The following is a 22,759-nucleotide window of genomic DNA, read 5'->3' on the forward strand; positions in this document are numbered from 1 at the left end:
ACCTGGTTGAAGCGTTGGATGTAAGCTCGGAGCGTCTCCCTCGGACCTTGTTTTATGGCGAACAGGCTGACGCTGGTCTTCTGGTAGCACCTGCTGCTCGCTAAATGATGAAGGAATACCGTGCGGAACTCTTTGAAGCTTGTGATCGATCCGTCCGGCAGCCTCCGGAACCACCATTGCGCCGATCTCGAAAGGGTGGTGAGAAATACCCTACACTTTACGCCATCTGTACACTGATGTAAAGTGGCCTTGTTGTCGAACTTACCCAGATGGTCATCCGGGTCGGTGGTCCCATTATATTCTCCGATCGTCGGGGGCGTGTAGTACCTTGGTAGTGGGTCTTGAAGAATGGCCTCAGAAAACTGTCGATTGATCCTCTCGGGGGATGACTCAGCCCGAGGCGCCTTCCCCTTCATAGCATCCCTCACAGGCGCTTCATCTGATGACCCTTGATTGGCTTGTGTCAGCTCGGACGGAGTCTGGAATAGCGCTCAGTGAAACGGAATAGGGGCGGGCGGCGCATTCCCTGGAGTGCAGGTCTGACCTTTATTTTGCACCCATGTGGAATATTGCTCCGGCCGGTCCTCCTCCGCCGCTCGGCCACCTGACGCTGAAGCTGCCTGTTGTGCTAACCGCTCGGCTAGCGCCCTCTGTTGCTGCTACTCCACGATTTTTGCCGCTCTTGCCTCAATAAGGGCGTCGAGCTCCTCCTGAGAGAGTGTCATGGTGTGTGGTCGTCCAGCTCTTTTCATCTTCTCTACTCGGATTCAGGTGTGTTCCTACAGACGGTGCCAATTTGATCCTATCCGAACTATGAGTTGATAAAAGCTGGGGACGTGGCACTCACTGCTGGCTTCGTGTAGATGTCGGGATGAGGTGGACCTCCGGCGAACCTGCAACAAAGTAGGACCAGGAAGGGGTTCCCAACGACGACCCTCCGACGCTCAAGTCAGGCGAGAAGAAAGCTGGAGCAAGATAATGAGAACTGTAGCTACAATATAGTTGATTGCATACCTCCGTCGAAGTCTGGGGGTCCTTATATAGGCCCCCGGGGAGATGCGTGCGCGCTTCCCCAAACATACCTCAGAGTGGATGTGTCAGAAAAGCACGCCTGACGCCATGCCGCAACCGTCCGAGCATATCTCTGACATGACAGTGGAAACTTTCACCGTACGATTCTCTGTCTGGTCCGGCCGCCGACCATGCTGTCTGCCGACGGCGCATATCTCGAGAAGGATATCTCTGACTATCCCCTTTGTACTCTTCTGCACATTCTGTCTTTTATCGGACCGAGCGGAAGAGAAGCTCGGCCATACTGGTCGGGCAGAGTGGGACCTCGCCTCGGCCATACTGGTCGTCCGGGGCGGGAAGGGGATGAGCGAGTGGGCCGCTCGGTCATATGCTCGGATGAATAGCGTCTATGTTGGCCTACGGCCCAGCTGAGCGGCCGCTCAGCCTAATCAACTGTCGTATGTGGATTCCTGAGCGTCGGAAACTCGAACCTTAGTTGAGTTATCTCCTTGCCGACCTGGCCTTCTGCCGCGGCCGATCGGCAAGGTGGCCTCCCACTCGGCTCACCTTTCAACTTTGACCTCCACGTGTCATTAACCTCTGTCCATACGGGATCCCTCCTTTGCTACCGGATCAGTAGGTTTTCTCCAGCATCTACCACAAGTCTCTAGATGAAGTGGATGCAGAAATAAACTGCATAAAAGTAGGAGACATTGATCCAACAATAGCATTGAGGAGAAGTTAATCCTGGCGAAGCTAGAGAATATGATCAAGATTCTCCTGAGGAAGCGTGGTGTCTATAGGCATTATCTACGCAAGGAGGCAGAGACGCAAGTCATCAACAAATCTCAGTAAGTCATACTAGAATATAAGAGATATGAATTGTAAGCGCAAAGTAGAATAATTGGAGGTGGTGAGTTTTAACGATGTCTAAGCATTGACGTTAAGAACCACAAGATTAGAGGATGAATCAAGAGCATTCGTGAGAGGTAGCCGACGAATGATAGCGACAACGGTGACCATAATGGGTGGTGGCTACAACGGTGCACAACTAGGATTTGCGGAAAAAAAAAATTAATGTTAAGTTTAGTACTCTGATATCATGTTGAGAGTTAAATACACAAAACTTTATTAATGATATGTGCAGTATATAAATACTATTACAAATGTAAAATAGAAAAAAAAACCTAAAATACCAAGAAATCAATAAATAAACAAACTAAGAAAATATTCTGGAAAATTTCACTAAGAAAATATTCTAGAAAATATTCTTTAATAGACGGTAGTATTCTTTAGGTAGATCTAAAACAAGGAAGAGTTTTTTAAATATATATTTTAAAATCCTTACCATAGACAAACACAACTAAGAGCTAAAGATGCTTACCCATACTCATGGTATGCATACTATATTATGCGTACTTTATGAAAGATTAAGTCTCCATTTGGTGGGCTAATACACGATTAACAACATACACAACAATTGTCATTAAGGAATAAAATCTCAATTAAGTGATCTAGTGCATAACGCATGAAGGGGATTTATGCTATTCGATATGCATTAATTGTGTAAATTCAATAAACCGATTCCTTAACATTAATGTATTGTTAACGGGTTATAAGTCTTTTATGTGGATGGTCCCCCACCGGGATGGGTCAAGGTATAAGAGGAGGGGATTTGATTCAATTGGATATGTTGAATTAAGCATGCTCTCCTTCCTCCTCTCTTCCCCATTGAGATGAGATTATGGTTGTTGCCCGATCCCTGAAGATCATTCTGCTGTACTTGTTGGAATTTATCCGACGACAAGTAAAGAACAATGGCTTTGGAGTTGGATTCAAATTAGCCCTTCGTATGCCATTGTAGCCTTATAGATGATTGATAACTAGATCTTGTAGATGCATCATTGATTTAGTTCATGTTTAGGATTACTCATGCCACAATGTTTAGGACTACTCTTTCACTTTAGACACGTCATATTGTCGCTTACAAACTTGCTTTGCAAGAGGCAGGCATCAACAAGTTTTTATGCTTCTCCCAAAACAAAATCTATAACCGGAAATGACGATCCTCAATTCAGTCGACCAAAGAAACCAAACAGGAGAAAAACATACAGTAGTCGTCAGCGAAGCCACAATTTTATTCTGTCACAACTTTGAGACTTAAACATGGCCATCTTTTTCATCTTTGGTCTTCAAGCCGAGTCTCAAGCTCGAGTATCATTGCAGTTTCCATGGCCATAAATGAACTTGGCTGATCCTTCAGTGTACAGTTGGGTTTCCTTTGCCAACCTGATCAAAAACCAAAAAGGATTAGCATCTAACTAAGTAATTAACTACTCAGATCTGTAAGAATTAATTGCTTACGATTTCCTCACAGCTTTGCTCAAGATGGAAGCTGAGGCAAAGGTCTTGCCATCGAGGTATCTGTTTTCTCCTTCAATCCTCTGCCTAATCCTCACGTCAAACTTCTCAGCATCTAGATCCAGTGGTGACTCAGATGCCTGTAAACATCAGAAGGTATATATTTTCAGATAGTTCAGTCGAACTAATTGCATTGTATAAGAATGTCAATTATATATCTAACCATGACCCAACCCCATGTATCAGCATAAGAAGGTACATGAGCAGAGTAAGGCACAACATCTGCAAAGAAAGGTTAAGCTTTCAGGAGCAAAAAGAGCACAAAACTATGAAGAGAAAAGGTGAGAGTTTGTGTATTACATCTGAAAACATGTCTGAGTGTGTTGTAGATGCAGGAAAACACTTGTGTATGAGAAAAGATTCCTGCTGGTCCTGCCTAGAACAGTCAAAAAGGGAAAGAAAAGGGGGAAAAAAGCACTCGTTATTTTTCATTTCAAAACTCTGTTTGTTTTGAATCACGCATCCTTCAGACCTGTGTGACAAAGATTCCACCCTCCTTGAGCCTGGGCTTTAGGGTCCCCTCGTAGAAGGACTTGGTGTACAGTTTGTAGCATGGTCCTCCTTCAATAGGGTCAGCCAAGTCTCCTACGATCACATCAAACTGGTCCTCTCTCTTTTCCAACTCAGCTCTTTTCCATAATTACCAAAACACTCGTTTAATTACTTGATTACTTGCTAATTAATGAATGAGTTACCTTGCATCATTGATTACGACATGGAGTCTAGGATCAAAGAAGGCCCCTTTATTGGCAAGAAGATGAGACTTGCAGAAATCTACCACTTCCTGTCAATTTTATCTATTCAGGTCTTTCATTGTTTAATTAACAGGAATATATGTATACCTCGTCTATGTCGCACATGGTCACCATCTCCACCGTGCAGTGCCTCAGGATTTCCCTTGCTGTGGAACCCTCACCTCCCCCCATGATGAATACGTTCTTCGGACTGAAGATAGATATATCGAACAGAATTAAAGATAAATTAATAGAAAAGTAAAACCGTACGTGTGTGAAGTATGTAATTAATTAATTAATTACTTGGGGTGATGGAGGAGGGCAGGGTGAACGAGAGACTCGTGGTAAATGAACTCATCCATTTCTGCACTCTGAAGCTTCCCGTCAAGAACAAGAACCTGCACTAACCAATCAAGAAGTGGAGATCGATCGATGAATTATGCATAAAAAATTGTGCACGCCGCTCGCGCGGCTGCCGGCCGGAGCGCACTGACCTTCCCGAAGGGCTTGGTGTCGAGCAAAGCGATGTCCTGATACTGAGATGAGCCGGTGTGCAGGATGCTGCCAAGCAATAAAAGATCACAGAGGAGGAGGAGGAGGAGGAGGAGAATTAGGAAAGGTTAAAGAAGATCGAGGAAAAATTAAGGTGAACGATGAACCTGTTGAGAGCAAAGCACCATCTCAGATTCTGCTCGATCTCCTCTTCGTACCAGCAGCAGTTCCTCTTGGACATGTCGCCCATTGTTGGCCAGATGGAGGTGGTGAGACTGAAGTGAAGCACACGTATATATATAATTAAATATATATAGAAAAAAAAAGGGCGTGGCGCAGGCACGTGGCGGGGAAGAAAAGGAAATAAATTTGAATAGTCAATTTTCCAAGTATCCCAACTACTTCTTTAAATTTTATATTTAGTAGTAGTCGACAAATGATATAACTCAATCGACTATTATATGAACAGTTGACTTTTACGATCTACTCTTAAATTTTTTATATTCTATTTGTAAATTCTAATCAACTACGTGCGTCAGTCAACTGATAACAATACGTAATTATAAAGAATGTAATAAATTTGTTCTCAAGGGTCTAAATTTAATATCTCAATCGATTATATTTGAAAAAAAAATCATAAAAATATTGATATAAAATATTTTTGAAGACGGATTGGAACGGGGGAATCGAAGAACTAAAACTTGAATTAAAAAAAAACATTATAATCATTGTTTTAGTTTTTTTATAATTTAGATATTCAAGTAAATTTAAAAATTAAGCTTTAAAAGGAATTAATTAGGTAGGTGGGATTTTTGACTTATTTAAGTATCTTGACCGTCGATAAACTTATCTTTTTTCACATGTATTTATATTATATTTGTTTATTTCTATTTGTTATTTATTCGTCATTCATGTAAAACATATTTTTATGATACAGCTGATAAGTTCTTCAAGGACAATACTTTGATCATGCACTGAATCAAAAAAGATGAAATCTCAAAACAGAATTCACGGCATCAAATGCAATGCCGATCTTCCAGTCCTAATAGAACCATGATCAGTAGTTCGAAAGAGGACTTTGTACACACGGAAAAGAATTAAGACCGCCATAAATTCGGTGAAGTGTGATCGCCAGCAAAAGAAGTTAATAGATGCACATGGTTTGTTGGGCACTAAACTGTTAACAGTTCCTGTAAGAACAAAAACAACGTTACGCGAAATCAAGGCAGCTTGAGAGAAGACAACGCTGTCAAAGAAAAAGCAGATTTAAAAACAAAAAAAAAAACTTCATATTTTGTAAATTGAGCAACGGCTATTTGTGAATAAAATGTTTTGGTGATAGAGGATATGTGAAGAAAAGCATCTATTTTCCATGTATACACTAATGAAACTTGATGGCAGTGATCAGACTGTACCTTTTCCTTCTGTTTTTGGACGGCCTCAATCTTCTTCATGTACTCATCAGTCATTTTCTGCAAAATGATTAGACAGAGGGTACAGAAATTTCATAAGCACATATTCTGATAGGCATTTCAAAGGGCAAAATTAGCTAGAATTGTTTAAATATAAGAAACAGTCTGACATATAGCCACATTTCAGATGTATAGTGACACACAACATACTTGAAGATCACTTGACAAATCTTTAACATTATCTTCAGATAGTTTCTTCTCCTGAAAGATATTAAGAAAAATGTATATTAGATGTCCACAAAAGAGCTCAAGTCAAAAAGTTTTTGTTGCTAAGAGTCCCAATAACACAAACTTTCTCAAGTTTCTCGTAAGCTTTATTTGCATCTCTTCGTATATTTCTTACTGCAACCTGCCAAAGCACAAAGATACCTTTGAGAGACTGCAAATGATTAACTGTGAGAGCCTCATTTCCTTTTATACAAACAATCATGGTGGTAACTGCTAAATAGATTCAATAAATAGACATTATATTGCATTAGTTTCTAACTTTTCTGAAAGAATTTTCCTATTTGTAATTGTATGTCCAACCATCGACTGAATGTAGTTGGAAGTACAAACCTTCAAAATTGTGTTACTCTAAAGTTATCATTGTAAGACTGCAAATCTTGTTCTCTTGTTAAGCAAAGTGAAACAGAAAATTCGTACACGTGCTAGATTTGAATTGATCCTTCAAGTCAGGTTCCAAGGATAAACAAATCCAGATTAAAGATTAGATGAGGAATTGTACGTATATTTTATACAATGTCTATGTTGACTGTTGAGTAAAAAAAATAATTAGTGACAAATTCATTGTTACATAGAGTCACCCAAGTCAGTTGATTGGCTTGTTAAGCTGCAATCTTAACTGTTAAGGACCTTAAAAAATCATTCCAAAATGCCCAATGCATCCTTATACATTACCCTTTTTTGCATTATGGCAAGAGAATAATATTGCGAAAGAAACATATGGACAGAGTTACCCCATCTCAATACATCACCAAAAAATAAAAAATAGAATAAAACTATAAAAAGAACAGTAACTCACGACCCTACTCTAACCCAAATGAAGCAACACATAATTGTCAGACTAGAGCCTAATCCATGGAAAAAAAGAAGCAAAGATGAACTCATGTCAACAATATGAATTGCTTGTTAAGGCATTAAGCTACCGAAGTTCAGAACAGTTGGCAAGAGAAATATTGATAATTATAAAAATGTAGACAACCAACTAGATTGTCTAAAATTACAGACTAGTGATATTCATAGTTGGGGATATAACCTACTAGAAATTGTGAAATTAAAAGAACTACTTGGTATGCCATTATCAGCAAAGCATATGCCAAGAAAAGAAATTCTCCATTACCTTTGCTTCCTCGGCAAGTTTGGTAACAACTTTGGATAGTTCCTGAACCAACATCGGAGTGACATAAACATCAAATTAGCAGATATAAATCAGGTTAGCGAGAAGAATAATTTGAGTGAAAAGGAATGGAGCACAAAAAGTTTTCTGATGTTATAAGTTATAAAATAAATAAGCTTAGGCTACGAAATTAATTTATTAACGGCATAACCCAACTGTATGGAGGTCAATTGAGGGATAAGATTCATATAACCAATCTCAAATAGTTAGGAAAAGCACAACTGTCTCAAATAATTGGGAAAAATACAACTTCAAGAAGATCATGATGAGATTGACAAATGGATTTAGAAAAAACATGTTTGATATTGAACAGCAAAACTAAGTGAAGATAAATTGAAAGATGTCACAAACTTTTATTTACTGTAACTTTTCACTCTAATTAACTAATGGTTCCTTTGAAGAACACTGATGATCTGACTTGAGGATCTTGGCAATCATAAGGCTGATAGTTCCTTGTAAAATTTTGAATGCCAAGTTAACAAACAATCAAGATGTTTGCATCTATTAGTTAAATTTGACAGAAAGGCTGTGCAAATGTTTGGAAGAGAAAGCCAATGCTTACTGGTTTCTAGGTTCCTCATAAGCACGTTTTGAAAACTCAGGCAGTACTAAGATGTACTATGGGTTTACTGATCTGACAGGCTCAGGAAGCAAACAATGCTTGGTGGTCCAACTGTGAACAGTGTGGGAAAGAATTGAGAAATAGAGACCGAACACAAATTTGGCTCTAATTACAATTGAAGTAGCACGAGGAACACTTGTCCACTGAAAGAGGGAAAATATTATTAACTGAAAGATGATCTAATATGAGAGATCCTATCCTCTTTTATAGGTCAGCAGTGAGACTTATTCTTCATAAAATTACGAGTTAGTTATCTAAGGACTGTAACTTCCCAAATAAATTTAAACAACTTTTAAAAAATTCTAAATAAACTCCCAAATAAATCTAAACAACATTTTAAATCTAAACACTCTTCCAAGTTTCAACTAAATCTAAATCCTTTTAAAGAAACCCTAACTGAGCTTAAGAGATACAAGCAGAGCAGAATATACAGATTTGCAAATATTCTGCTAAGGATGAAGTAATACACTACACACAAAGAAAAAAAAAAACTCCAACAGTTTAATTCAGTAAATTCTATAATCCAAAATAAAGAGACTCCAATAACAGTTTTTATTTCGTAAAACAAGGAGTACTAGTGTACAAAGCATAGCTTAGATCAAGTTTAGAAATCTTATTCTGTATCAGGGCTTCAGTGTTGGACTTGAATGAGATGGGTTTAGTACTAATCTACATGTCAATATGAGATGGTGATGTCCAAAATCAAGAGGACAGGAAGGAAGAGGAGGATAAAGAAGAGGAAGAGACGGAGGAAGAAGAAGAAGAAAGGAAGGAGAAGAGAGCATATTTATAGTTCTATGTTCTCCAAAGTGGTATGCTCGATCATCCTTGTTGTACACGAGCACTTGCTCATCCCTTCCCTCCTCAATCATTGCAAATCAACTAATGTTCTTTATTGTACTTATACAAATTACATGAGATTATAAATAAAGTAAAGCAGAATCAAAAGACAATTTGTGAATCAACGAGAACTTAACTATCTAAAAATAAATTCATGAATAATATTAATCTGCAAAGAAAAACATAACAAACACAAGATAAGTCTGTAACCAGGTAGAAGAGGGAATGAGAGACAGCAACAGGTATCGCAATAAAGCATCTTTGAAGAATATATGTTTCCAAGTATTCTTCTCATGAATAATTTTATAAATATAAAATATGTGAAATCAGTAAAAGTCATAAAAAATCAAACCAACCTTTCTCCGCTCAGATGTCAATTGAGGGATGCTTAGTCGTATCACCTCTCCATCATTGTTTGGTGTTAAACCAATGTCAGAACTTACTATTGCCTTCTCAATAGTTTTTAAGCTGAAAGTTACAAATAGTATATGAAATTTTACAATTAGAAAAGAAAATTGGAAGAAAAAAACTTCCACACAATCTATAATGCAATAACCGCCCTATCTGTGACTTTAATATACCCTCTCAACTTGGAGTCTAAATATTGATAAATGTCTAGTTTGTTACATGAAGCAGAAAACAAAAAAGGAAAAATCCTACAGCGATGCCAAGGAGAAGACTTTGTATTAATGCAATGGTTGAGAGCTTTTAGATATGTGATGCTGAAGTTTGTGACTTGATTTGTGCTTCAAAAGAGCTTTTTCTTTAACTTTCCTTCAAACTAACTATATAGAAGGGATATAAAGTATGCAAGGAACAAATCCAAAGGTTAGAATAAAAAAATGATTAGGATTTCAATAAATACTTGTAAAAGAATTAAAAGGTAAGGAAATATTAGAAGAAAGAAGCCTAATATTACTTTGGAAGGGAAGCAGAAGATGCTGAAAAAGAAAAGAGAAAAAAGAATGAAAGTTCTTTCATGTACTCAAGAGAAGACAAAGGGGATTATTAGAATTGAGAAATAACTAATCAATCTCTTAAGGTTGCAATCAATGGAGAGAATGTATGGGATGGTTGCTGACAAAATGTAGAAGGTCCCAACATCTATGCAAAGGAATAGAGGAGAAATGTTGATAGAAGATTTTTTTTATTATAATATTCTAAAAGAGATGGAAGGTATCAAAGGAGAGAAAATAAAAGTTTGAAAATGACCTCTAGCGAGATGTTGATAGGAAATTTTTTTATATATATTCTAAGAGAGATGGAAGATATCAAGGGAAAAAAAAATAAAAGTTTGAAATTAACCAAAAGATTGAAATCATGAGTCGAGCCGATATTTTAGTTCCTGGTGGCTTGAGACGATGTCATCAGTGTTGTACCATGTCGATGATGTGCCAAAGGTGGAGAAGGACAAAGGAACGCTGCTATGTCGGTTTCACAAGAAGAAGAGTAGGACATAATGGCTTACGTGTGTCAACTAGGTTTTTGTGTAATTTTGGCACCAAAGAGTTGGCGCTGATGGAGGAGCTTGGATTTTAGTATGGTTTTAATGCCGACACGAAGGGAGGAGGAACTAATAGAGTTGCATGATACGGCGATTCTACAAGATTACCATGTGATGCTATCATTGATGATGCATGCGTGATGAAAAATGTGTTAAGGCACTTGCTTGGAGAAGGGGGAAGCAGGGGAGTTGGAAGGGAGAGGAGAGGAGCCGTGTGTCGTGCATGTGAAGATCTCATGGCTCATGAGTATTGGTTGTTCCACATGTTGGTCAACACCACCGACACCAAATGACATTTTAAACCATGAAATTACCATGAGCAAAGAGATGGCAGAAGAGAAAGAAGATGAGTAATCTCATTTTATAACTAATAGATAAAAAGATGGAAAGGAAAAAAAAATAAGATGAACAAGTTATGAAATTAGAGGGGGGGATGATGAACAAAGAGGGGGGGATTTTGGGCTTGAAAAAATGTGTTTTTTGATTTTGTGATTATTTTTCGTTAAAGTGAATGGAATTTAACCAGCGGTGCAGCCTTGTATAGATCTCAATGGATGGATGGGATCCATGTACTAAACCCTAAATAGTTACAAGAAACATGGCTTAATCATGATGGCAAAGAAGACTTTAAGATCAATGTTTTCTTAGTGAATTGTTATCTTACTGTTTTTTACATGTTGATATTTTTATTACACCTTTCTTCTACATGATGACACCAACCATGAAGCCTTATTATCACACCATTCTTCTTCTTCCCAAAATAATTCAATGATGAAGGTTTTGCATTACACCTTTCTTCTTCCTTTTCTTTTTTTCTATTGCCACCTATTTTATGTTTCCACATTATAGACTGCCAAATATTTTAGTCCAAATCATGCTAGACTAGCTCTGGGCTTGGGCCTGGTTAATGCTAATTCTTATGATAGAAGTTTGGATACTTGTACAGGACCTGCAATATGGAGGTTATGCAAAAAAGCAACCTAGGGGTGCTTGTGATCTCCTATAGTTTCCTGGGCCATGACAGAAAAACATCTGGTTGTGAGAACTTGAAACAATGAGAAACCGGATAGTGGGGCAAACGAGTCTTGCTGGGTAGCTCACCATAGAGGATCACACTCCTAAGAATCACAGCGGAGGGTTGGATGTTCTTGAGGATCTGTGAGGTAGCATGTGTCTTACAGAATTGCTCAGGCTGGAAGTATTGTAAGAGAGCACAATCCACTAGGGAGCAGGTTGCAGTTGATGGATGGGTAACAAGAAAATTATGTGCACAAAAGATTCCGTATGAAGCCATAAAAGTCACATTCTGCACAATGGCTATATGGAGGCAGTATCACCGGCATTATAGAAAGTATTGTAGGAAAAAATAGCAAACTTTTTTTAACAAGAATGGTTTCTATAATGAGGACAGAAAAGGAAGCATGTGCCTCAAGAGACAAGGAGTAAAAAGAAGGAAACTCTAATTTTATCAGAAAACTGTTTAGCAAGTTAGAAGTAATGGAACAATATCATTCTATTAATAACATGACAGTTATCAAACAAGCATTTATAGGGAGACTAAATTAAATATTCTAGATAAAGCTTGAACTATGTACTTATTAAACAGGAGAAATAGAAATTTTTTCCTAACCCAACAAACAAACAAAAAAAAGGAGAAAATTCTGGATAACTGACTAATATACCTAGATTTGTCATAGGGCTGCACAAGAAGAGTGCTTCCATCTGGTGTATTGATTTGTGCAATACTCTTCAAGCTGACAGGAGTACCATAGTACTCAACCTGGAAGTAAAATGAAGTCTCATAACAACAAAATATATTAACAAGTCAAAGAAAATAGGAGGAAGACAAACTCAAGAGCATTTTTGCTGTTGTCTCATTGAAAAGAATTTCAGTGTGATAAGGAAAAAGGATCCTATATCATCCAGAAGTATAATAACTACTGTCAAAGTGTAGGTTGAAAAACAGCATAAAGACATGAAGTACAGGGGATGAATATCTTTGAGGATTACTTGGTGAAAAAGAAGATAAGAAAACTCCCCTGATCCCTTTTTAGAATTGTTTTTTTATTAGAGAATGAAATAGGGCTGGTTGTAAAATTCAAAATTCAAAATGAAGACATAGGAACTGCTGTTCATTTTATTTAGCAAATAAAACATGCAAAGAATTTCTATCTCTGTTATTTAACAGAACCAAAACATGATATACAATAAAAGAAAGTAGATTTTGTCAGAAATAGCCTTTACAAGATAAGTGGCAAACCTCAACTCGGTCAAGCATAGAAGGATTTGCTCTTCCTGTTCTCACTGCATTGAAACTTGCTCGGACTGTTTCAATAGTCTTCTCCATCCTATCTCTCTGGAAAATTGAACTTATGGAGTACATTTGATATAATCATAAGTACACTAGCAGCCTTATGAAGTATAGTCACAACAACATACAGCATCCTTCTCAATCACAGATTTCTCAGCCTCAATTTCTTCAATGGTTGCACACTTGATGATTCCAGCTCTGAGAATATGGCAAATCTTAATCATTGGAAATGATAACTTCCAGCTACTTTAATGGTTCATATGAAAAATGCTAACCTTCTCTTGTGTTGTTTATTATTGCCCAAATTCTTGCAAGAGAATACAGGTGCAAAAGATGAACTCCATGAGGGAAAATGTGTGTAAACATTTCCATTATGGACATTTCCTGCTCATGAAAGAAACATAGCATGACCTGTTTCTGTTACTCCAAAATTGAACCTTAATGAAGAAGTATATGGGAACATAAGTTTAAATTCAAGCCTCAAATACAAGAATTCACTCATGGCAAGTTCTTTTTCCACAATACACTAGTGTTGAATGCATCATACAATTTAGTAGTTGCATTACGAAGAACTCAGGGCCACAGTTGTTGGTATTGGTATTGGTATTGGTATTGGTATTAGAGCAATGGTTGTATTAAACGTTCTAAAAACATAGGAATCGACTTTCTCAGATCAAAATCAATGAAGAAAATAAAAATAAAATGGAAAAGATGAAAGGAACAAAAGAAAAGTTTAATGAATAAGAAAACAAAAGATATTAAAGAAAATCTAAGAATAATGCATCTTATTTTCCATGAAATATTAATACTATATATTGATACTAGAGAATTTAAAAACAAAAAAAAAAAGATAGTAAGTATATTTGGTTATTGATTTTAATTAAAAAAAAAAAAAAAAAAAAAGGCAGCCCGGTGCACGAAGCTCCCATCATGCGGGGTCCCGGGGAAGAATCCATTGTACGCAGCCTTACCCTGCTTTTTGCAAGAGGCTGTTTCCAGGATTCGAACCCGTAACCTTTTGGTCACATGGCAAAAAATTAAATCAGAATTAATTGAATTAAAATTGATTAGCCTGATTTTAGTTAAATATATTAAATTAAATTAATTTGATTTGAATCTGCTTTGAAATCAGATTTAATTCAATTTGATATTAAAAAAAAAATTAAAGTGATATGACCATAGCTAATTTGGATTTTGATCAAATCAGATTTAATTAAAATAAATATGATTTTCATGATGTTAAATTTGATTTGATTAAATAGGATTTTAACTCAAATAAAATTAGTTAAAATAAATTTGATTATTCTGATTTAATTAACTTAAATTCTGATATGTTTTAATATAACAACAATCAAGCTTTATCCCACTAAGTAAAGTCAGCTATATAGATTCTTCTATATCATTGGGCTCTATCGATTACTATATCATCATCTATATTTAAATAAATCCTACCTAGTTTTATTGTTATTAACAAAGTCTTTTTTTTGTTTTCCTCTTACTCATTTGATTTGCATATTTGTTATAGTTTCACATTGCCTGACTGGAGCATTTATTGATTGTCTAAATACATGATTGTACCATCTTAAACGTGTCCTTGAATAAATGCAATCCCAACTTTCCATCTAGGTTACGTTTGGTAGGATGTAATCTGCCTTGTAATGTAACCAGGATTACATTACAAGGCTAATTATTTTATTTGGTTTAATTTTAAACTTGTAATGTAATGTAATCTGGATTACAAAAGGTAGTGAAGTTTTGTAATCTGGATTACAAAACAAATACTATGTAATCCGATTACATTATGAGGTCACCGTTTAACCAAAATTTAAATGTCGAATATACCCCTAGTCTACCGCAACCGTCGCCTACCGCCATCGCCACCGGTGGCCACTGTCGGCCGTCGACCGCTGGTCGCCGCCCACCGCCAATCACCGCCGCCGCCCACCGCCGTCGGTCGCCTCCACCGTCGACCACCGCCAGCTGCCGCCGCCACCTCCGGCGACCACCGCCCGCCACCGCCGGCGGCCGTCTCCGTCGTCGGTCGCCGATTGCCGACGGCCACGACGGCCGCCGCCAGTCGCCGCCCACCGCCATCGGCCGCCTCCACCGCCAGCCGCCGCCTCCGGTGACCACCGTCGACCACCGCCGACGATTGTCTCCGTCGCCAATTGTCGATTGTCGACGGTCGGCGGCAGCGACCGGCGGAGGAGGGCAACGGCTGCGGCCGCTGGTTGCCGCAAATACGAATTACATTGCTTATAAAAAATAATGGACACCAAACAAAAGAATGTAATCACCCTTGTAATCAAATATTACATACATTACATTACCAAACGTAGTAATGTAATCAAGATTACATTACATTACAAATTTAATTACATTACAAGCTAGATTACATTACACCCAACCAAACGTAACCCTAATGTTTTCATTTCTTATTCAGTTCATCCTCGTATGTCCACACATTAACCTTAACATCCTCATCTCTGCAACTCTCATATTTTGCTCATGTCTCGAGAACATTCAGCTTAACATAGTAAGTATAACTGCTATTTTATAAAACTTTCTTTTAAGTTTTAGAGATACTTTACCATCAATCTGATCTATTTTAATAAATAAATTAAATTAGTTAATAACTTTGATTTGACAAAATTTTAATTATATTTAATCTGATTTTAATAAATCAATTAAATTAGATTAGGTAAAATAGGTTTAATTAGGTTGAAACTTATCAAATTTAATCAGATTTTGTTACCTAAAGTCTTAAGTCAACCAAATCAATACATAATTTAAAGTACAAAAGACTATTACATATCCATTTGTTCCTGAACCACTGTAGCCCTTCCACCTGCACCCCGGGTTATGGTACAGCGGCAAGGCGTCCATGTAGTCTCCTAAGCACCCATGGTTCGATTCCCCGCTTCGACGCACTGTATGGTATTTTCCTTCGGTGGGATGACAAACTTGGGATGTTGGGTTGTTGGTCCATTGCGAGCACTTCCGGATTTACCTTGATAGCCGATGGGAAACTTCCGTGGACCTGGCTGCTCATCCCAGATTAGTCGACCCGAAGGGCTGGATAGCCCGTGCTAGCCTAAAAAAACATAGCCCTTCCACCTAACAAATAGATGAAGCACACCATTGGCAACACTTAACTTGCTTTTATCGTTGTCATCATAAGCTCCTCGTGGATGGTAGTTAGAATCCAATAATCATTATGGATGTTTCAAGCAGCGATAATCTCATGGGTTCTCTTTGAAATCGAGTCAGTTAATTCCTTCTCATTGCTCTCTATTTCCATTTGATTTCTCCTTAAATTTGATCTAGTTTCTTCTGCTATTTCAACATTTGTTTTGATTTCATAAATGTATCCAGGAAATCAGTTGGAACAATTGGCCAATGTCAATCACGATCCAGCTCAACTAATCCATATAGGGATTGTTCAAATTTGCCAACCATGCTCAAAGTTAATTGTAACCAAGGCTCAATTGTGATACAAATTTAATCATGATACATCAAAGCATATTCCAATATTGTTTTCATTATAACTGTTGAGAACGAAATCATAGATAGAATAGGCAAGTGTAAATATACCAATTTGAGGAGTGTAAATGTAAAAGAACAATAATGGTAAATCATATCAAGGTACAGGAGCCTAGCTAGGAAAAAATAACCCTAATAATTTCCCTAATTAACATTGCAAAAAAGGTGGAACCGCCACCTTAGCGGCCCCCTTGGTCCGGCCCCACAGATATCCAAAGGGGGTAAATCACAGTTAAGCTGGGCAGGAGGGGTGACTGGGGGTCGAGTGGAATTTAAAGCGCAGCAGACCGAGATTTTACGCCCGTGTGCAACTGGCGACCCTCGACCCCTGAACCTCCGTTGCAAGCGTCAGGCACCCTTCCAGCTGATCCAGCCCGTGGGGGCAATTTCCCTAATTAACATGATATTAGAGATGAAATTCTTTGCTCCGCCAACTAGCTTCCCGCCAATGAGTCTTCCTTCATGTCCAGTCTTCCACCACATGATTCTTTCCATGGGTTGATGCCTCCTTCATGGTGGAAAGCTTCTTTCTGTAGCAAGTCTTTCTAGGAGCCATCCCACTTCCTTCTTGTCCGAAAACAGGAACTGTGATTTCCTCCTCTTCTGCTGCTCTTAATCCCTTTGGTTGGGCATGCACTCTACTTCCTCAAGGGACTCTGATAAGCCTTTCTGTCTTGGTTTTAGGGATCACGATCTAGGCCCTCTCCATCACAAGCGTCTCAGCCTCCATTGTTCCAGATTTCAACTTCTGGATCACACCATTCTTTTTCTTGCAGCATAATTTTAGTTCTCTTCTTCCAGAATCTGCATATCTGTTTCTTCCGGCCACAAAGTTGTCTGGTTCCACCATATTCCCCAATCAAATATGTTCCACTTTTTCTATAATTCAGCAGAGCAATCCAGCGATTTTGCATCTCGAGATCTGAAACCTGTTTCAGCTCTGCTTCAGACCTCCAAAATCAATGGAAATGGATCTGTTTTGTGTCATATTTCCAGCAGATCTTCCAGTTCTGTTGAAATTTCTGATTACCAAGTTCGGATGAGTGTTGTTCGTTTCTTCCAGCTACATTCTCAAGTGATCCCTTGAGGAATGGATCAATCTAAGTGCATTCTTAAGCATGATACTCTTACCTATAGACCAACCCTTGACATACCAATTAAGGAATATCTATGTTTTCTCAAGTGGCAAACTACTAGATCTCAGAACGTGTCAACTTTGTCCATGTCACCTCTAACTGATGATGATGCTTCTATCAGTTTTTATTACAAACATTGATGGGTCAAAATGTTGGATTATATAGCTTCTAAGCATACATCTGCTAATATCTCTCCTGTCTGATCTTATATCTACATCTCATCTTATGAGTGTCACTCACTCTACCAGATGAACTCTCATCTATCCAGGGAGTTGCCAACATCACACCTGCACCATCTTTAGCACTTTCTTTGGTTCTCCAGATACCTTAAATTACATTAAAATCTACTACCTGTTAGAAAACTTAATAAGTAGATAAATTGTTCTGAACATTTATTCTTGATTTTGTTTCCAGTTAGAATTTACAAACTAGGAGTACATGGATTGTATCACTTCATTATGGTTAAGACTTAAGAGTCTTAAGGATTGTATCACTTCATTATGGTTCCACATTCATCTGAACTTATTGACCTCTCTCCATTTTAAATACATAGTTGTTTAGTACTTCCTAGCTTCTAGAACTTCCAGTAGATGGTTCCTAGTTTACCAATGTTCAAAATCTTAAATGCAAGTTTTATCAATTATGAAAATATGTTTGATCTTCCTTTCCTCCAGGTATCCATAAATACACTTTTACACCCTTTTCCTGAGTACATTTTGATGTTTGAGAGCTTTGGTTTGTGTCTACTCAACACTTGGCCAAATACTTTGTTATCTTCATAAATGACTACTCACTCTTCTTATTCAAAGAGCATTCTAACTAAGGAATATTTCTCTCATGTCTTTTAATCCTTTCTCTCTATTTCTCTCATATTTTTCAATCCTTTCTCTATAACCAATATCTCCTCCAACAATCTTCATGTTCTCATACAACTTAACAAAATGGTGGTGTTGAGAGGAAAAATAAACATCTTATTAATAAGACACAGTTCTCTATTACTTCATATGGAAGTCCATACATGTCACCTTATAAATTGCATGTCTTGTTTTGTGCTTCATAGCATGGTTTAATATCTTGACCCGAGGTTTCGGTCCTAGACCAGAACAATACGATTTCGGTATCGTATCACGTTAACATAAATATTTAAAATATAAAAATAATCTTTAAAAAAAAGGAAATAAATATGAAAATAGATAAATAAATAAATAAATTATCATATTTTTTTTGAATTAAAATAAATTAATTAAATAATTTTATTAAGGTTTAATAAAATCTCTTTATACTATCCCTATCATAGCTAGGAGTTGATTAAAGTAATTAACCTAAGTTTTAATTAAAATAACACCCACCACAGACATGTTCTACTACACGATCGCGAGTTCGCTCAACTCTGGTGCGATCGCGGGGGTTGCACGGTCGCACGACCCTCCGCAGCGAACGCGAGGGTCGCGCGAGGGGCCACGCGGCTCCTCCGCGGCAAACACGAGGGTCGCGCGGCCCCTCCACGGTGAACGCGTCACGCGGCCCCTCCGCGGCGGACGCGGGGGTCACGCGGCCCTCCGCGAGGCTAGACCCCCGCGAGGGTCTTGCGGCCCCTCCGTGGAGGTCACGCGGCGCCTCCGTGGCCGCGAGGGTCACACGGCGCCTCCGCTACGGCTGTGGGGGTTGCACGGCCCCTGTATTGTGGTCGCGACATCCCACGACCCCTCCGCAACGATCATGAGGTTGCACGACGCCTCTCGCCGAGCAGGTCGTGTTGTGCTAGTGCCGATCGGTAGGCGGAACAAGATGTTTCACCCGTTTCGACCAACTCAAGATGGTATTTTAATCCCTGATTCATAGTCAAATCCTCTTCACAAATCCTTTTCCTCATGATGCTCTTTTTTACTCCCGCCACATGTCTTTAGGTATACTTGTATGAGAACTCTCTAATCTTTGAGCAAAGAGAAAACATCTCTAGACAAAGTGAAGAAGTCTGCACCTCCAAACTAAAATTCTTACCAACCTAAAGTACTTTCTTAGCATGCTTGGTAGAGGAGAGATTTATATCGTTTAGGGGAAATATATGTCGAACATACTTGAGGAGGCTGGTATATTAGGAGCAAAGCTAGTTGATGATTGAAACTCCCGCATATCCTAATGTCAAATTGATGCTCAAATAAGGGGAGTGGTTATTTGATCCAAGGAAATATAGGAGATTAGTTGGAAAGCTAAAACTACCTTACAATCTCCATGGCTGATATTTCATTCATTGTAAATGTAATTAGTTAACTCTTTAAGGCTCCATGTCGCAACCATTGGAAAACAGGTTTAAGAATTCCAAGATATCTCAAGAATGATCCGAGAAAAGGTGTCCTATTTCTTGGACGAGGTTGTCTACATATTGAAGGGTATACCAAGACTAATTGGGTAGGATATTCAACACATAGGATAACCATATCAAAGTATTGTGTTCTTTCTTGGAGAGAACTTGGTATCTTGGAAGAACAAGAAGCAAACTTTTGTACCCAGATCTAGTAGAGAGAATACAGAGCTATGCTTTTACATGAGTTGTTCACATAGTGAATGATTGAGCTAGGCAATATTCTAAGAGGGCCAATGAATTAAACTATGATAATCAAGCTATTATACAAATTTCTTCTAATTCTATCTTCTATGAGAAGATAAAAAATATTGAGATTAATAATCACTTTGTCCAAGAAAAAAATGCAATCCAAGAAAAAGCACACTTCTTTTATTAGTCAAATGATCAATGACCTGATTTTCTCACTAAGTCTTTAAGAGATTCTACAATTAACTATATTTATAGCAAGCTTAAGGAAGAATGTTGTGGACTAAATTATACATATATAGGATACAAGCATAGATATACCAACATAAGGGGTGCAAAAGTTAAAAAAAAAATAATGGTAAACTATATCAAGGTAGAGAGGACTACCTAGGGAATAATAACTCTAATAATTAGAAATTTTAAAGATTGATATTTATGTAAAAAAATAATTTTTTCATGTCATTATTGCTTGAGAAAATTTTCAATTATATAAAACTTTTTGGCTCCCAAGTAGGAGTTTTTTAATTATTGTCATTATTAACCATCTTATAATTATCATTCATCATTTATTTGTTATATAAATATGAAACACTAAGAATTGTACTGTATTTTATATATTTATGATATGATTATTTTTAATAATGTTTCATGATATTAGAAAGATAGTGTTGAAATTGTTCTCATAGAATTTACAGATTAATAAATTATTAATGTCAAATATAATTCTAAAATATTTTAATTAAATTGTAGGATCTAAGAGACTCCACACTCTGAACTTATGAATCTCTTCCTGTCCTTACACTCACGATCTTTAGGGCCACTTCAAATTCCCTTTAATAACATTGATCATTTGCACCAAGTTTTTTAGGTCATATATAATATAATCTACAAGAGGCAATAGAAATTCAAGAATTAAAATGGTTTATGATGTTAGGAAAAAAAACAAGCTTTTCCAAAAAGACTTGGCAGTTGAGAACATAAATATAATAAATTTAATGCAAACTAATAGTAACAGATGCGACTTGGGTAAAGAATACCTCTTGAAGACTCCTACTAGACTTAGGTATGGAGTGCAAATAATTCTAAACTCACTGAAAAGAGAGAAATCAGACAGAGGCACATGCCCAATCTTCTACACACTCTACGGCAAGAAGAGGACAAGCTTAAACTGGATGCAAAAGTTAAAGGCTGGTTGGTCTTGCATTAAAATGAACGTGGCCAATGAGACTAAATATCAGTCTAACAACCAATAACAACAACCTACCAAAACTCTATTACATTTTTCTTATATGTAGCTTATTTGAGTGTCTGACAAAACAAGTGACTAACATTGTAATTTTCAGGGTTGTCTATAGAAAACATAGGACTAGCTCCAAATTATAATTTTTCAAGGAAATAATATTGATAAGATGTTTAGTACTAGCCAAGTCAAACATCCACTTAAGATCAGTAACATCAAGCTTGAAGATCATACCTATGGTGACACCCTCCAAAGGCAAAAAAGACCAGTTAGATCCAAAAAAAAAGTAGCGAACCTGGTGATATTTGCATTCTATTGGATACATGATATATATTCTTAGTGAGATGAAGTTAATGTATGGTCATACCTCTTACAATAAAATGTATTACTTGTTTCCACATAGCAACTGACTACTTTGGCAAGCAATGCCCTAAGGATTTTGCCAAGAAGTGATAAAAACATATAAAAGAAATGTAGAAAACAAATGTTAATTTAATCAAACTGAACAATTGCGATAAGTAATAGAGAAAAAAACATTTCGAGGTTAAGATTCTATAAGATCCTGAGCATATCTTAGTAGAAGACCGAGTCGGCTACACATGGAAAAAAAAAAGTATTTTTGTCTATTAATATTTTGATTACAACTCATTCATTGACCTTAGGCTTGGTCACTGACCCACAAGGCTACACTCATGCGCTGACCATAAGCTGCTATCTCTGCCTATTCACAATTTTTTTTCTGTTAAATTGTATTGGCTATGCTAATGTAACTAAATGATATTTGACTAATAAACTATGAGTTAGTGCAGTGAAATCGAAGAGAGAGAGAGAGAGAGAGAGAGAGAGAGAGAGAGAGAGAGATTGGGGGAAAAGCGGAAGAACCTGGTGTTCTGACGGAATGGGCTCTTGACGGTGTGGGGCAAGGAGCACTGAGGCTAGGGTAAACGAACCGGGAGGAAGAAAGGGATCGGAGAGCCATTGGAGAGTACCGGCGAAAAGGGAGAGAAGCAAGGAACAAACAAAGGGGGATGGAGGGAAATAGGAAGAGGCGGGGATAAGGAACATGACAGCCACGCGGTCGTCACGCTTTTATCTGGTCGATTAGTTTTATGCAGCGGCTATCCACACCCATGGATCATTAAACGCATCTTAATTTTTTTTTTAAATATCCTTAAGTAAAATATCTAAAACACCCTCTTTATAAAATTTATATCTCACTCCTCTCTTTCTCCTTCCTCCGCCCCCTCTCTGGCTCTCTTTTTTTTTCTCTTTATCTAAACCCTAACAATTTAATATCTTATATGTCTCAAAACTTTATTTTTGTAACAAATCAAACATAATGGATAATAAAGATCCAATTCCCACAAACAATGTAAGTGTTTTCTTCATTTTGTTCGTGTAGTATAATTGTATATTTGTATCATTGTGATTTGAACTGTAAGCCGGTGTGCAGGATGCTGCCAAGCAATAAAAGATCACAGAG

General features: G+C 37.6%; 2 protein-coding genes across 3 annotated transcripts; both read right to left on the minus strand.

Annotated features, from left to right (window-relative positions):
• Nucleotides 1-3,038: 3,038 nt before the first annotated feature.
• On the minus strand, nt 3,039-4,934 carry LOC122001343 (thermospermine synthase ACAULIS5-like). The gene is made up of 10 exons (XM_042556049.1): nt 4,826-4,934; nt 4,661-4,727; nt 4,470-4,564; nt 4,275-4,377; nt 4,128-4,216; nt 3,905-4,061; nt 3,733-3,808; nt 3,596-3,654; nt 3,376-3,512; nt 3,039-3,300 (listed from the first exon to the last, which is right to left on the minus strand). Exons 1-10 carry the CDS (start codon nt 4,906-4,908, stop codon nt 3,216-3,218), a joined length of 951 nt encoding a protein of 316 aa, XP_042411983.1. The 5' UTR covers nt 4,909-4,934; the 3' UTR covers nt 3,039-3,215.
• A 638-nt stretch (nt 4,935-5,572) lies between these two features.
• Nucleotides 5,573-22,362, minus strand: LOC122001344 (ribosome-recycling factor, chloroplastic-like). 2 transcript variants are annotated; one of them, XM_042556050.1, is made up of 11 exons: nt 22,159-22,362; nt 13,082-13,190; nt 12,935-13,004; nt 12,756-12,851; nt 12,178-12,275; nt 9,348-9,459; nt 7,473-7,514; nt 6,423-6,479; nt 6,281-6,331; nt 6,074-6,130; nt 5,573-5,848 (listed from the first exon to the last, which is right to left on the minus strand). In XM_042556050.1, the coding sequence occupies exons 1-11, from the start codon at nt 22,253-22,255 to the stop codon at nt 5,831-5,833; spliced, it is 807 nt and encodes a 268-aa protein (XP_042411984.1). In that variant the 5' UTR covers nt 22,256-22,362; the 3' UTR covers nt 5,573-5,830. The 2 variants fall into 2 exon arrangements, with proteins under 2 accessions (XP_042411984.1, XP_042411985.1); XM_042556051.1 differs by lacking the exon at nt 7,473-7,514.
• Between the last annotated feature and the right edge of the window lie 397 nt (nt 22,363-22,759).

Source organism: Zingiber officinale, chromosome 7A (genome assembly GCF_018446385.1).
Source record: "Zingiber officinale cultivar Zhangliang chromosome 7A, Zo_v1.1, whole genome shotgun sequence".
NCBI lineage: Eukaryota > Viridiplantae > Streptophyta > Magnoliopsida > Zingiberales > Zingiberaceae > Zingiber > Zingiber officinale.